This window comes from Topomyia yanbarensis, chromosome 3 (genome assembly GCF_030247195.1).
Source record: "Topomyia yanbarensis strain Yona2022 chromosome 3, ASM3024719v1, whole genome shotgun sequence".
Taxonomy (NCBI): Eukaryota; Metazoa; Arthropoda; class Insecta; order Diptera; family Culicidae; genus Topomyia; species Topomyia yanbarensis.
Window position 1 is genome coordinate 6911405 of NC_080672.1, and position 16876 is coordinate 6928280.

A 16876-nucleotide genomic window follows, 5' to 3' on the forward strand; every position below is an offset into this window, starting at 1 on the left:
GAAATTAAATGCATTTTTCCTAATTTGATGCAAATTTGTTATACATTCCTAGAGTGATCTGCCCCTAGGTCGTTCCCCTAAGTATTGTATAGTTTCTTCGGGCTTTAACCTCGATAGTTCATTCACCTACGGACATGAGCCGTACTGAAGTTTCTACTCAAAAGCTTAATTAGCGCCACTATGAGAGTTCAAACGAACACATCGTATCATTTTCTAAAAATTAGCTGAGATACTCGTATTTTCCGATAATTTATTTTAATAATTTTATTTAATTTCAATGTTACAAAAAAATTATTTTCCGTGTAGAGTAAAAAAGAAAAATTCAGCATACTTTTCCAGTAGTGTGTAGCTTGAAGCAAACCAAGGCAATCTGTCAAAAGATAAGTGGCAAGTTTTTCAAGTGCATTGTAAAATGCAGTTTTTCGTCGCAAAATACACAAAATTATCGTAGAAAACGACCAAAATCTACTGTTTTAGGTAATTTTCTACAATTTATATATAATAGTTATACGGAAGAGTAGTTTGCAGCTGCAAATTCGATTGCAATCATCAAAATACGTGCAGCTTACTACGTTGGTTGGAGTGCAATGTGGAAGTTTTTTTTCTGTACCGCCCGTGCTTCGAATGATTACGTGTGTTGGTGTTCCGCCCTGTGCCTTATACTGAAAACGATGCGACGATGATGGAGAAGATGCTCAAGTAGCTCTGTAGAACACATTTAAGAAGTACCCAGCCGGTAAGCTGGACGAAACAACAGAAGAAGCGAAGGTGGCAATTTATTGTTTTGCGTATGAAAAGAAGGTTGAAAGTCGTGCCGGATAACCGGCAGATATGATTAACGGGCAGAGTCAAACAGCGCGCAGATTGAATTCAATTTCAACCTAATTCCAGCGAGTTTATTTTTAGTAACAAGTAAATAATTCCAAAATAAGCAGTCGGATGCGGATTTGACAGGTTGAAAGCTGTCTGACGTCATTGATGATATTGTTTGCGAGCTGAAGCAGTTGTATTTTTTAACCGATTGCTTACATATTTCAGCATATTTAACCATGGCTAACCGAAATGAGACTGACCTGGAACAACAGTTTCTGGCTGATCTCGAAAAGGCCAAAGCGCTCAGCTTAGAAACATTAGAATTGGATAAAATTCGCAAGCAGCGCTACTCCCAGCCAGAACGGTCGGCTCTTTCTGAAACAAGAACCCTCGAAGAGTATAAAAACTACATTCAACGAAAAGCCCAACTCCATCAAGTAGTGACGTCTGTAGGTAAAAATACTTCAGCTTCTACGGTGAGTGCACCGCAGCGTAAAAACGTTGAACTGCGGACACCTGCTGCAGGCTCTCAGGGATCTAGTGGAAAAGATGAGGCGGATCTTATTTCGTTCAATGCACCTCCGCCACCGCCTAATTCTCAGGACGAAGCGCACAATAATCTGAAGGAGCTTGTCGATCAAATGCACCGGTATGGTATTCATTATTTTGAAATAGGACTTGACGACTTAGTGGAATTTTTATTTTCAGTTTGAATGCGCACAATAATTTTGAGCAAGGGTATAAGACTCAGCGTAGTTTAAGCATGTCGTCGGCGTCTTCCTTCGGCGGATATAGTTCACCGTACCTTCAACAACAGGTTGCACAGAATTACAATCCAGCAGCAATGCAGCTTGTACCATACACACAACCAACAGCGAAACCGAAAGTGCTAACGCCAGACGAATTGAATCGTTTGTATAACATGCCAGCATACGGAACAGCACCAGCTGGATCAATCAAACCGGGTTTCATTCCTCAGCCACAATATTCAGTAGTAAACTATCCTCAATTCTCAGCAGCCTACAAGGCTCCTGTTCAACCCATCACCGGCCCCACCTCCAGTATTATCCCTCAACCAGTCACAGTATCCGCTCCTCCTTCAACTGGTGGGTTTACTCCTCATCCAACAATGTACGGTACTACCTCAACATCTACAACTCAAACGCCACCGGTTGAAAATCCCGAATCCGCATTAGTATACGTCCCGAAACCTATCGTTCCCAAACTCACCCTTGCCAACCGGTCGGCATCACAGCCACAAAAACCTTTTCCACCACCCCTCCCGGGACCATCGAATGGTAATCTATTCGGTCGAAATTCAACTGGCACCAGCAGTACGACGACGACGGCCAGCTCTGCGAGCATCTCGAACAACAGTGAAGCAGTGGTTTTACGTCCGAAAAGTGATCCGGCCCGGCTGGGGGATAACCTGATCGATCTGGGATTCGAGGACAGTTCGCGAGTTTCGGTACTGGAAGCGTTTGATCCGCTGCTGTGCGGAAACCGAAGCAGCTCCGGAAGCGACGATAAAGGTAAAGTGTATGCTCAGAAGTTGTGGTAGGTTTAGACACGGAATTGTGTTTAGTGTAAGTCGAGTTGTTTGGTGAGGTGTTATATTTCACGAAAACCATAGGTTTTATTCACTTGAAGGAACTTTTATCGATATGTTAGAGTTTTGACGCGTCGCGCGCAAGCACAGGATCTATGGTAGTGAACGGAGCGATTCGAGAACGTTCGTGAATCGATAATCTGTTTGGTTGGGTAGAAACGGCCAAGGAATCATGTGTAGCGATTATTTAGTTAATTGTTGGAAAGATTAAACAAATTCAAAATCAATAATTGGTTATCCAATTTGCATTTTGAATTTCTAGCGCTAGTTTGAACATTTCAATAAATGTTTTTATATTTCCATTGAAGGTAATACGTTCCAGAGAGTGATTCCATAGCTCAGAACACTGGCAATGAGGTCACTCTATTCCAGGTTTGACTTTGAAAAGTGTTGTAGTTTACGTTAAATTACGCGCCCATCTAATTTGCATCAGTGCGAGTGAGAAAACGTTTTGATGTTTGTTTTTGTTTCGGTTACACTCCAATGTTTCCCATATAGGAACAACTTGATGAAATGCTAGATTATCTCGAGATAGATAATAAGTTTGAAGTAACCGGGTATGTCGAAGTCTGACCATGTGGTCCAGGATCTGGTATTGTGACACAAAATCTGTATACTACCGCTCTACGCATAATTGTCCCATGTGTATAGGGAATCCCATAGCACATGAGATAGTAATGCGTATAGTGGCAGCATAACGATTATAGTTTGTTTTATTTTCAAGCGATCGCAGTAGGCGATTGAATAGGCTTCGAGCGGTTTCCATGCAGTCTCCAAGTTGACTCTTGTTATCGTTGAATGGTCCTTTGACGTTACTGGAGAATTTATTCTGGGCAATTTCCAGCAGCTTTCAACGTTTTTGATTCCACTGTTGTGTAAGTTATTTTCCAGTCTAAGGTTTGTCCGTTTTGCAAACGTCTAGGGATATCGATTCACCTTACCCTTTTATACCATTTCACAAGTACTTTTGACAGAAAGAAAGCCGAACCTGAAAGTATTCGGATCAGGATGTTGATGATGAAAAGGGTATTGAAGGAAAATTACCGACTGAAAATTGCGTTAACATGCGTTGGATATGGAAGCAATCCAGTCTGTTTCAGCGGTAAAAGAGGCCAGAGGGACTCTATATGTGCTCCAAACAACCTTCCAATGAACCTTCAACAGCTTATTTAATATCGTTCAGATAACCGACGGACAGAAAGTAGAAGTTATCCTGCATCCTTTCCTTAAAAGTTCAAGGGTTAATCTATGACATTGAAACCGCGAACATGAAGCCTACTACAATTTTGGGAGAGGTTCGAAAGATCAAGATCCAGAATCTTTGTACTGAAAAAAAACTCTGGGCATTGTTCGAATAAAAGACGATACTATTCAAGACCCACGCAATTATGGAACGAGGTGTACACACAAAGAGGTGTGCCTTAACTGCGGTGGCAAATACGGTGGCAGAGACTGGAAGTCGCAAAGCATAACACTCCTAATAAACCCAAGCCTCAAAATCAGTCGTAACGCTATTTTTATTTGCTATATATTCACAATGATAGTGTTGCGACTAATTTTGAGGCTTGGGGTTAGGAATTTTAAAAAGCTTAGCAATTAAATTCCTGAAAGTAGAGCTAATCGTGCCAAAGATAAAGAACAAAGACCTAATGAACGAAATGGCCAGGAGAGAGCCTTGACAAAGCAAATCATTGCTAAGAAGCTACAACTCATTTCTCCCTAAGAGCAACCAGAGGCTCGCTACCAATACTTTTTCAGGCAGCCCACCGGATCGTAAACTCAATGAGGAACGTCCTCTACTAACATCAACCCAAAGCAACTAATAGACAACGCTCACAGGAAGTCCCAGCAACTGCCGACCTCCAGCGGCTGCTTGTGCGGGGACCCGTCATCGCCGGGTAAGTCGTACCATATTTCTTTCTAACCCCGAGCAGATGTATGCCTCCGCACTGTTTTAGGCAGTCAGCCTACGACAATAACGACATGGTCCCTCCAGCTCTCACACCGGACCATCATCAGGCAGCGAGAACCCCAGTTACGCAGTCGGCTTACAAGACATACCTTGTTGCCGGACATTGGCAATCGTAGTCATACAGTGGAATCATTGAACTGGCAGCCAACTCCGATCCGATTTGCCTGGCACTTCAGAAGACCCACCTGAAATCAGGGCTGGATCCGATACGCTGGCTTGGCAGCCGATATGTTGGAGATACGGCCAGGGGTACAAACTCATGCCAAACAATTGGTATCTGGGTCAGGGCCATGACCGCACAGTTGAAAAGTGCACTAATCGTTTTCGCTAGGAGAATCAGTTACCCCCTCACGTTATAATGCGGGACATGAATACCCAACACACGATGCTGTCGTTCTAAGCGACTGAAACAACTCATTCCTACGTGGTCGACCAACACCGGCCAACGACCTCACGTTTGTTTCAATACCCATCGTCGGAAACTGCAGCTGGACCATAACCAGAGACACAGCTGGTAGCATTCCTTTCCCTATAGTAATATACCTCAACCGAGCACCACCGTACCATTCGTCCTCCCAAAAAACTCTTTGATCACTATTTGTGGAACGAATACGCTGCCAACTTTAAAACACCGGAACCAAGCGGACATGCTATCCAGGAAGCAAAACAGGCTAGCAACGCCCGAACTGTAGTGACGGGTGGCAAAAGACGCAGTGATCATCACTGACCCACTAGTAATGGCGAATTTGTTCGGAGGGGGGTTGGCCTGAAAGCATCTTCATTTAGCTTCTCCCAGGATGCTAATCACGGCTTTAACGCGGTCAGTGAAGGCGGCCAACTCAGCCGTTACGTGTTTTAGAGCTGTACGGTACAGCATCCGTTCCATATCATTCCAACCGATTCCTATTGCTGCTTTTATCGTCACATCGACAACGTGTTATCTGGTGCGGATACCGTTGAGGAAACTATCGAATGCCATCGCGAATCAAAAGAGATGCTCGCCTGAGGTTGTTTTCCCGTGCACAAATGGTTCTCCAACCTGGATGAATTTATGCAGTGGATTCCAATAGAGGAGTGTAAAAAGCGGTTATGCGTCATTTCCCGGAATACCATTCCTCGGAATACCATTTCCCGGAAAACTATTTCCCGGAATGTACCATATTCCGGGATATCATTTCCCGGAAAACCATTTTCCGTAGTTTCTCTGAAAATACTCTTGGACTTTTTATTCTCACTAATATTTGTTTACAGTACCAGTGCATTGAAAACGCCTTCGGTTATTTTAAATTTCACTTCGTATTAAAAATTTCTATGTGAATTAGGGGAGCACGTCGTTTGGCATAAGTTCGTTTGGCATAAATTCATTTGGCATAAGTTCATTTGGCATAATGTTCATTTGGCATAACCGTAGGTGACACATACGGTCGTTTGGCATAATGTTCATTTGGCATAATGGTCATTTGGCATAATGCTCATTTGGCATAATGGTCGTTTGGCATAATGGTCATTTGGCATAATGGTCGTTTGGCATAATTTGAAATATACATTAAAATCTCCATTATATTAGGCGTTGACGATGCCTAATGTGGCTACGCAACATCGCTTTAAACGTGGTGCTGTCCGACATCGCTCCGCTCCGTCGGACTTAAACTAGCTGATAGCCCCTATGTTTAAGTAATCCGGGCAAACGAGTGGATCACAGATTTGCTTGCAAGGGGCTGCCGTTCCGACGGGGGTATACAGATTCAAAGATATATATATATATATATATATATATATATATATATATATATATATATATATATATATATATATATATATATATATATATATATATATATATATATATATATATATATATATAGTATATATATAATATATATATATATATATATATATATATATATATATATATATATATATATTATATATATATATATATATATATATATATATATATATATATATATATATATATATATATATATATATATTATATATATATATATATATATATATATATATATATATATATATATATATATAATATATATATATATACTATATATATATATATATATATATATATATATATATATTATATATATATATATATATATATATATATATATATATATATATATATATATATATATATATATATATATATATATATATATATATATATATATATATATATATATATATATATATATATATATATATATATATATATATATATATATATATATATATATATATATATATATATATATATATATATATTGCAGTTCTTTGAATCTGTATACCCCCGTCGGCACGGCAGCCCCTTGCAAGCGAATCTGTGATCTACTCGTTTGCCCGGATTACTTAAACTTAGGAGTTGACTCCTTCTTTCAAACATGAGCAGTTATTTGAATCTGTATACCCCCGTCGGAACGGCAGCCCCTTGCAAGCGAATCTGTGATCCACTCGTTTGCCCGGATTACTTAAACATAGGGGCTATCAGCTAGTTTAAGTCCGACGGAGCGGAGCGATGTCGGACAGCACCACGCTTAAAGCGATGTGGCGTAGCCACATTAGGCATCGTCAACGCCTAATATAACAGAGATTTCAATGTATATTTCAAATTATGCCAAACGACCATTATGCCAAATGAACATTATGCCAAATGACCATTATGCCAAATGAACATTATGCCAAACGACCGTATGTGTCACCTACGGTTATGCCAAATGAACATTATGCCAAATGAACTTATGCCAAATGAACTTATGCCAAACGAACTTATGCCAAACGACGTGCTCCCGTGAATTAACCTACTTTGGAACAATAGCAAATCAATGGAAATAATTTTAGAATTTTATTGATTCCAATACAATAAATAGAATGAAATGGATTTGCCTTCTTTAAAATTTTCGTAATATATTTTTGAAATGCTATTCATTTTAAATTAAATTACGACTTTCTTTGATATCGCCTTCTTTTAGCATAAGTTATTTTATGGACCTTCGATTGATTGATAATGATTTCAAATAAAACTACATATGCATGAGAATTAGTTTTCTTAAATTCATTAACATGATCAGCGAGCAAAGACAAGCTGTGAAGGGAACCAAACAAATATTTGAGTAGCCACATAGTTCTAAATGCAAATGTTCTCAAAGTACTTCAGATTTCAATAGTATAACAAATTGCCGAGAAAAAGTACGTTCCGGGAAATGGTATTCCGGGAATTGGTACATTCCGGGAAATAGTATTCCCAGAAATGGTACATTCCGGGAAATGGGATATTCCGGGAAATAGTACATTCCGGGAAATGGTTTTCCGGGAAATGGTATTCCGGGAAACGACATACAATCGTAAAAAGCAGCAGGAATATGGTACCAGAGGAAGCAATAAAAGTGTTTGGCTTCTTATGAGATCCGAGCAACGATCAGCTTCTCATCGCTCATCAACACCAACGATTGTCAACACTGTCTCGGCCAGCGACCAAACAACGGTTTTTCGATCCACTGGGATTGTTCTCGCCGGTGATCTTTGTCGCTAAGATTCTGAGGCAGCAGCTATGGAAGACCAATGCACGATGGGATGATATCCTGGACGAACAATTTTAACAACAATGGAGAATGTTGGAACAATCACTGGCCTGACTGAAGAAGCCCTCCTAGCGTCTACAAGTTTTTGTGCAAAACTTGAATAGCAGAGATCCATAGATCCAGCGGAAGTTACAAGATGTGCTACGTTCGCTCGGGAAGCAATCCAGCTGACGTGGCATCGCGAAGTCAGCTACCGGAACAATTATTCAACAACGAACTTCGATCCAGAAGTTCCTGATCAGCTGCTTCCATAGATGAAAATGGTCATCACTATGCCAGCTGTGAAGGTATAACTCTCCGTTTGTAACTAAATTCAGCAATTTCGCAAGTACAACGATGTTTTGAGGTTCGTCAACAACTGCCAGAAGAAGCATTCACTCGATCGTATTTTCACTCCAATTAACCATCCGAGAATTGCAGCGCTCGACGGAGGTGCTTCAAGATTTCCAAGTACGTTCAGTTGGTAGACAAAGTAGAGCACCTTCAATCCGATAATAATTACTTGCGAATCGGGAATCTTCGGTCATTCATCGAAGATGGCTTGCTCCTAGTCGGAGGTCGACGTATCCACTCCATATGTTACCATATGCATCAAAGCATCCAATCATATTGCCCGATAAGGATCCTATCACGAGGATGCTAATCAGGACGATGCACATCGAGCAGCTCCATCTTGGCCAATAAGTGCTCACCAACGTCATTCGACAGCGGTACTGGCCGTCAGTTGTCCTCGCAGCCTTCTCACATACATAGTCGGTATATTTGTTGTGAATTAATCGATCGTCGACCATCACACCCAGGTGCTTCGGCGCATGCTTCGATTGGATGGATTGTCCCCCGACGCTGATCTCGACACGCTGGATTTTTTTTACGGTTGCTGACCAGCACTACCTCGGTCTTATGAGGAGCCAGCTGCAACTTGCAGGTGTTCACGATGCCTATTGTCTCCGTCCTCAACATCTCCGCCTCCTCGAGGGTCTCGCCCGTTATCATTAGGACATCATCTGCAAAGCCGACGATCTCCACTCCCCTGGGCAGTTCGAGTGTTTACACTCCATTGTACAGTATAGTCCAGAGGGTTGGGCCGAGTATGGAGCTCGGAGGTACTCCCGCCGTGATTCTAATCGACTTCTCTCCCATGTTCGTTTCGTAGACTAGTACTCGGTTCTGGAAGTAACTTTTCAGCACCTTGCACAGATAGTCCGGAACCCGCATTCTGTGTAGCGCTACGGCGATCGCCCCCAGCTAGCACTATTGAACGTGTTCTTCACGTCTATCGTTACCAGTAGCGATTACCCCTTCTCTTTTGCTTCAATGCTTTCTCCGCGTTCGCGATGACTGTGCGGATGACGGAACCTGAACTGCCTCTGCGATAGTCCGTTCTCACTTTCAGCGTAGGTAGTCAGCCTGTTGAGGATGACCCGTCCCAGGAGCTTACCGAGAGTATCCAGCAGGCATATAGGCTGATACGATGCTGGATATCCTGGTGGTTTCCCTGGTTTTGGGAGCAACACCAACTTCTGGATCTTCCATCTATCCGGGAAGTAGCCATTGTCCAGGCATATCTGTAGGACTATCCTGAACATGTCCGGAAACGCCAGGATCGCAGTCTTCAGTACCATGTTGAGGATACCATCCGGTCCGGGAGCTTTCTTCGCTTTCAGCGCTTTTGCCACTATAAGGAGCTCGTCGTTGGAAACTTGATTGTCACCTGCAATTCCACCGTCTGCATCAACGTACTGTGTAGGCTGCCATGCGGTTGGGTCGTGCTTCAGGAAAAGGCCTTCCACGATAATTTTCAGCTTGTCGGCGCACATTTCGACTGGCGTCATTGGACCCTTGATCCTGGCCATAACAGCTTCTTGTAGCAGGTGGACTTGCTTAGCACTATCTCGCGTTTAAAAGCGGCCCTGGTCTACACTCTGGATGCGTCTTCTGGCTTTTGGGCAGGCAGCCCGGAGGATGCTTAGCTGTGCGTTCCACCAGTACGCCGGACGCCGGTAGCTTCTCGGCTCCATTTTCCTCGGCATTGTTACATCGCATGCCCTAGCTACTGTTTCCGATAGCTCATCGGCACTCGGAATTGGAGTGACGCTGTTAACACGAAGTGCTTCCACAAAAAGGTCCTTGTCGAAGTCCTTTATTTTCTACTTCCGCTCACTAGTCCTCACTCTTAGCGTTACCGTACAATTTCGCCGACCAATGATGTAATGGATCGCTTGGTGGTCACTATTTGTGTACTGCTAACTAACTCGTCAATTCATGTTATCCATCAGGGACGCGCTGCAGAATGTTACGTCGATGATAGATTCGCGGTCGTCTTTACGGAATGTGCTAGCGGAGCCTTCGTTGCACAGCTTTACGTCCAGCTTTGCCAGTACTTCTAATAGGCTGTAACCGCTTGCGTTGGTCAGCCTGCTACCCTACTCTACGGTCCAAGCGTTAAAATCTCCTTCTATAACAACTGGCGTTCGCCCGACTAACGAGTCGGTCAAGGCGTCCAACATCCTGTTGTACTGCTCTGGTGTCCACCGTGGAGGAGCATAACAGCTACACGAATACGCTGTTGATCCTGCGATCACGAAACCCTCGTGTGTGCTATTGAACAGGGAAACTGCCCATCACATGGATTGCCGCCATCCCTGCACTATCCACCACCCAGTTACCGTTATCGGGACACGATACGGCTCTGCAATAATTGCAACATCGCACTTCGTTTCTGTTGTTGACTGCCACAACAGTTGCTGTGCAATGTCACAATGATTGAGATTAAGCTTGGTTATCTCCATCATCATTGGGCTACCTTCGTCTTTTTGTACTTTGGGCATAAGAAGCCTCCCGTCACGTGGTCTTTACCACCCTCATTTGTGCAGAGCAAGCACTTCGGTTGCTTCGTGCAGTCTCTAGCAATGTGTCCCTTCTCCCCACATTTTCTGCACAGATCAGATCTATCTGGGCCTCTACAGTTTCTTGCCTGATGGCTGAAACCCAGGCACCGGTCGACATAAGCTTGTTAGCTGCGGTTGACGATAAGTGTATCACTGCTGTCTGTGTGCCACTGTACGCCTTCCTCAACCTGATTGATATCCGGTCTTTCTCCAGGTTGCATTGCTCTATTAGCGCACTTCTCACTTCGTCTTCCGTTGTGATCTCGTCCAGATTCCTGCACTCGACTATGGCTTCCTGAACTAAAGCTCTCACAATCACTTCTCCTTCGATCGCTTCTGCCACGAGTTCCCGATAGATCGAGCTCTTGATCAATGGATCTTTCTTTAGCTCGAACAGTATTTCGCCTTTCTGAGTACGCCTGGTTCTTATAATGTTCTCCCCCAGCTCCTTCAACTTGGGATCCTCTATCACCCTTTTGAGGATCGCAGCGTACGTCACGCCTTCGTTTGCTTTGACGACTAGAGCGACTCCCCTATGTTTCTGCTGGCGTGGCCGAAGGTCTTCTTTCTTTTTTCTTCTTTTTCTCATTTCCTTTCTGTTTTTTCCTTCTCTTTTTTGCGGTTTCTACGGTTCGCCATTCACTCTGCGATTGTCGGCTGTTTCTCTGGAATTCACCGACCTTCTTGGGCTTCTTCGGTTCTTTCTTCTCTCCTGGCGTTTCCCTTATTCTATTCACAGAACGAGAATACCGGTCACCCTTCGGCGTCTCATATGCTTCAGCTATCTCTGTGATCTTCAGCGTCTTTTTGGCGTTTTCAGTTCGCTCTAGTAATGCCATCTGTTCGAATTCGGCTGCCGCTACGGCGAATTTGATGCTAATCACTAGATTCCTGGTCTGTCCGTGCACGTTGTCCTTGCTTTTCACGAATTCGTAGAGTTCTTCGATTTTTTGCCTCAACTTTGTCATTTTAGGTAACCCAGACTGCTGGTCTTCTTGGGCAATGCTTGGTTTCGGCGTGCGCACTTGAAATCCTAGCTATCCTTGGCGTCCAGTTGGTTTGTCGCCGCTTGCCGCTCGGCCTCTCTGGGCTGCTCTTGCTGCTGTTGCGTTTGCACTTGTTCGTTATGCTGGGTCGGCGATCTAGCTAACCCACCTTTGGCGAACGGGGTCAACACAGATGCTCCGTTAGAATTTTTCTTATTTTTGTTTTTTTTGTCTTCCTCCAAGCCGCTATCTACGCCCGTAATAAGTAGTCACATCACATGATCCCATGGTTACCTTTTCGAGCAGTGAGGTCGCCTGCAAGGGCTGACGCGGTCCTTCATGGGTGATCGTGTTCAGAGCCGGATCGGCGCTAGTCAGGAGCCTTTAACTGAGACTACTTCCACCGGCTAAGGTGCCGGGTTTCGAACGTACTTGGAGACCAAAGTTTTATTGGGACCATTAGCCCATTCGCCGTTTCGGGGAAGTGTCACCTACCCTTACTAGGGTAGTGGAATGACATGGCTGTCGGTCCGTGGATAAATTTCAATGAAATTCTTATTCACATCCGTGTTCTGCCACCAGTATGCCGTAATTGGGGTCTTACTGGTATCGATCCTAATGTGCCGGTTGGCACTCCAGTTAACCTTAGCGGAAGCGGCACCGACTCGCTTCGACGGAGCTGCTTTCGGATTTATATGGCTTTTTCTAGAGGTTTAGCAGAGCCCAACATTACCTTGCCCCACCATATCCTAGCAAGACTCAACTGCCTTAACTCGCAGCAGATCCGGGGGGGGGTGGGGGGGGGGGTGGGGGCGTTAAGCTTCTGAATTTCTGTCCTCCTCTCCCTGCTGCCACCAATAGAAAATAGAAGCTGTCAAACCGAAACTGGACTGATCTGGTCATCAAACTAGCTCGAGACATTCTGTCTGGCGGCAGAACTTCTACTCAACGTCCCAGAAGGAGCGTCATGCGGGGAAGCTAGGATTTTTCCGCGCCGCGGGGCGGTTGCCGTAGTTAGAGCAATTGGATTACTGAAGAGAACCTGTATCCGAATGCCGCTTGCTTTTCACGGTCGAATTTCTTTTCTCGACGTTCGGTGATCGGCCTCTCCCTGCCATCACACGTCTCCACCACCTGACCCTCGCGGCCAAGCTCGTGAATGTCGGGAATCCTCCCAAACAGCATCCTCGCTAAATTCTATCAGTTGGTACTTTAATCACACGAAGACGGTTCAAACCTGGATGAGGGAGTAGGAGCCCGAGCAGAGTCTGACAACAAATTGAAAACTAAACTTGATGTTGTGATGTTCGGCAAATGATTATTATTGATTGTCGTTTTGGTCGTTTTAACGGTTAAAAGATCAAAATGGAGAGCAGCAAAATTATCCTATGACATCAAATAGAAAACTAATTCTGCTATCAGTGAGAGTAAATTGAAAATATGTATTCACTTTGATGTTTCACCAAAAAAATATAAACATAGAAAATTCTTCTAAGAAACTAGGATAGCAAAACGAGTTCAAAATTTGATGTGATATTTAAAAAATCTAAAACTGATAGCAAAATAAGATTTCAATTTGATGCTATTATCAAAATATGATTTCTACTTGTTGTAATTTTGATGTTCGATTGTTCTCGGGAGTCGGGTTTGGTTTCCCCTCTGCTTAGTGTTCTCGACTGAGGCAGTAGCCATTGCAGTCGCCATGTACTGGGGCCCAGGGGACAAACCGACGGTTATCTTCTCCGAAGCGTTGTTCGTTCTTAAGATCATCGAGTGCGGCAAGCCAAAACACCTGCACGTTAGGGGTCATAGAGAATCTCCGCGACTCGTTCATCATCAAGGCGCAGCGATATCAGTGGAAACCGGTCGAGACACCATCGGTAGGTAACTTCACTAAACGAAATGAGGAGCTTATTAGCTGCCTGGAACGACCGCGTCAACAGGAAGGAACAAACGATCCTCTCGTGCCTTCGTGGGGGCCACAAACGGACGACCCACTAAAGTTAAGGAACCCATATGCGACAGCTGCAAATGTTGGCTCATGATAGAACACATCCTATCAAATTGCTGAGACATGGAATGCCTGGACGAGTTCACGACCGCAGAAGATGTCGTCGCAGCCGTCAAGGAGCAATGCGACGTAACAATCGAGCGGGCCTCTGTGCGTTTTAAAGGGGGACCCTCTGGCACCCAAGTAGCCTACCTCAGGCTACTGAAGGCGGATGCCAAAAAGGTAACCGAGAAAGGTAAGCTGAAGGTCGGCTGGTCGGTATGCCCAATTAGCATACCCCAGCCACCTTCAGTGGATAGGTGCTATCGGTGCCTTGAGTCCGGCCACAAATCCTACGAGTGCAAGGGCATAGACAGGAGCAAACTATGTCGTCGCTGCGGCGAGGAGGGACATAAGGAGCGAGGTTGCACTAAGGCGCACAAGTGCCTTATCTGCACCGCTAAGAAGCAAGCCCATAAACATGCTATGGGCGGACCTTCGTGTCCCTTCGGTGAGCTAAATAAGAAGAAGCCGTGAACGTCACACAGCTAAACCTTAACCATTGTGCAGCAGCCCAACAGCTGCTGTGGCAGTCGGTCTCGGAGTCGAGGACAGATGTCGCCCTCCTATCAGACCCGTACAACATCCCTGCCGGCAACGGCAATTGGATGTCGGACGGGTCTGGAATGGTGGCAATCTGTACAACGGGACGGTTCCCGGTTCAAGAGATAATACACTCCTCCGCCGAGGGTGTTGCGATTGCCAAGATCAATGGTGTGTTCCATTGCAGCTGCTACGCTCCACCAAGGTGGCCCATAGAACAGTACAACCAGATGATCGACAGGCTCTCGTCAGACCTAGTGGACCGGAAACCGGTAGTCATAGCGGGAGACTTTAACGCTTGGGCAGTGGAGTGGGGCAGCCGCTGTACAAATAGCAGGGGTCAAGCGCTAATGGAGGCGCTTGCGAAACTCGATACTGTGCTAGCTAATAATGACTCCGCTAGTACATTCCGTAGAAACGGGGTGGAGGCGTGGATTGACGTAAGCCCGAGTTTGGTTCCAGGCATGGAATGGAGGGTAGACGAAGGCTACACCCATAGCGATCACTTAGCAAGCCGCTTCAGGATCAACTATGGTGTGCAGCATCCGAGGGCGGGAGATCCCTGTCAGGTACGCGGGTGGAAGTCCAATCACTTCGACAGCGAAGCTTTCACCGCGGCCCTGGGACTGGAGGCCAACACCGACAGTCTAAGCAGGGATGCGCTGGTGTTCACAGTGGACGCTCTCAACTCAGTGATAAATACTGCTGAGATAGCGATCCAACGAAAAAGGCGAGGCATTCGATACTGTGCGTTAGTGACACTTGACGTGAAGAACGCATTCAACAGCGCAAGCTGGGATGCCATTGCGCTCTCGTTACACCGGTGTAGCCTACCGGTGGGTCTGTACCGGATCCTGGAAAGTTACTTCCAGAACCGCGTACTGCTATAAGAGACCGATGCCGGTCAGAAAAGGGTTCCGATTACCGCCGGAGTCCCGCATGGCTCGATCCTAGGTTCAGTGCTATGGAACCTCATGTATGACGGGGTTCTGAGACTGAAGTTCCCTCCTGGGGTCAAGATCGGAACCTTGGAGGTCTACGGGGAGTCAATCCCTGAGGTAGAACTAACCGCAGAACACGCGATCAACACGGTGGAGGAATGGAAGAGCGCAAGAGGCCTGGAGCTCGCTCAGCATAAGACGGAGGTAGTTATCGTCAACAACAGCAAGTCGGCACAACATGCAATTATCCATGTGGGAGAAGTCGTGATCACCTCACAGTGAAGTCTGAAATCTCTCGGAGTCATTATAGACGACAAGCTGACCTTCGACAGGCACGTCGACTATGCATGCAAAAGAGCGTCGACTGCTGTTGCGGCTCTATCGAGGATGATGTCCAACAACTCAAAGGTGTGCGCCAGTAGACGTAGGTTACTGGGAGGCGTTGCCGTATCTATCCTCAGGTACGGCGGCCCGTCATGGTTAAGAGCACTGAGGGTAATCAGTTACCTACACAAACTGGAGAGCACCTACCGCGTGATGTACCTCAGAGTGATATCTGCCTACCGCACGGTATCACACGATGCATCCTGCGTGATAGCGAGCATGATGCCAGTCGGGCTGGTCATTCGGGAAGATGAGGAGTGCTTCGAGCTACGTGGAAATAGGGGAGCCCGCGAGCGCACCAGGGTGACCTCGGTCGCCAGATGGCAGCGTGAGTGGGACAAATCCTCGAAAGGTAGGTGGACCCACCGGCTGATACCTAGCATATCTTGGACACCTACCAATAACACGTGTACTGGGCTAGGACGTAAAGGTCTTCTCCATTGTAAAAAAAAAGACATGGAATGCCTCCGGCGATCCCACGATCTATTCACTTCTATCAAGAACACGCTGTCTAATTCCAGCAACAGAGGTAATACTCATCTCGTTCCTAAAGAACGCTGCCCGTTTCGAAGCCATCTAGCAAATCTGAAACCGTATTCAGAGCAATTTCAACGCAACCCAGTGCTGCTCCCTTACCCCTAACCACTTTTCTTCCAGCTCCGGACCCTCGACCATGCTCAGAGCGAGTGCTTGGGAGGTTTCTAGCGGCACCGCAATTGCCTATGAAGAACCACGACACACGAAACAAACCAGTAAGAGAATTCAGAAACTACGAAGTCAAAAGGAGCAATGGGCAAAAACACCGGAATAAGAATAAGACTTAAAGCCAGTTAAATCCGCAACAAAACAAACAATATACTACAGCTATGTTGAATATCATACAAGAAATCTTGGCATTGCAAGGTGATTTTTCTAATAAAATCATCTAATACAAAAACATGGATTGGTTAAGTCTGGGAGTGGCAGTGACTGCAGTTGTCCTCGCTCGAAAAGGCGATCTTCTCAGTATAGCGATCTTGATTTTAAGTCCTGTAGTAGAAGCTCAGTCGCCTTCAAACAGCTACTAGCAAATGATGGTACAGACAAATATC

General features: G+C 45.1%; 1 protein-coding gene across 1 annotated transcript in view; it reads left to right on the plus strand.

The window, feature by feature from the left end:
- Positions 1 to 353: 353 nt before the first annotated feature.
- Positions 354 to 16876, plus strand: part of LOC131693933 (phosphatidylinositol 4-phosphate 3-kinase C2 domain-containing subunit beta) — a 45786-nt gene continuing 29263 nt past the window's right edge. Inside the window, exons 1-3 of the mRNA XM_058982210.1 lie at positions 354 to 477; positions 1039 to 1462; positions 1522 to 2345. Coding sequence (XP_058838193.1) covers positions 1050 to 1462; positions 1522 to 2345 — 1237 coding nt within the window. The 5' untranslated portion in view covers positions 354 to 477; positions 1039 to 1049. The remainder of the gene's footprint in view (positions 478 to 1038; positions 1463 to 1521; positions 2346 to 16876) is intronic.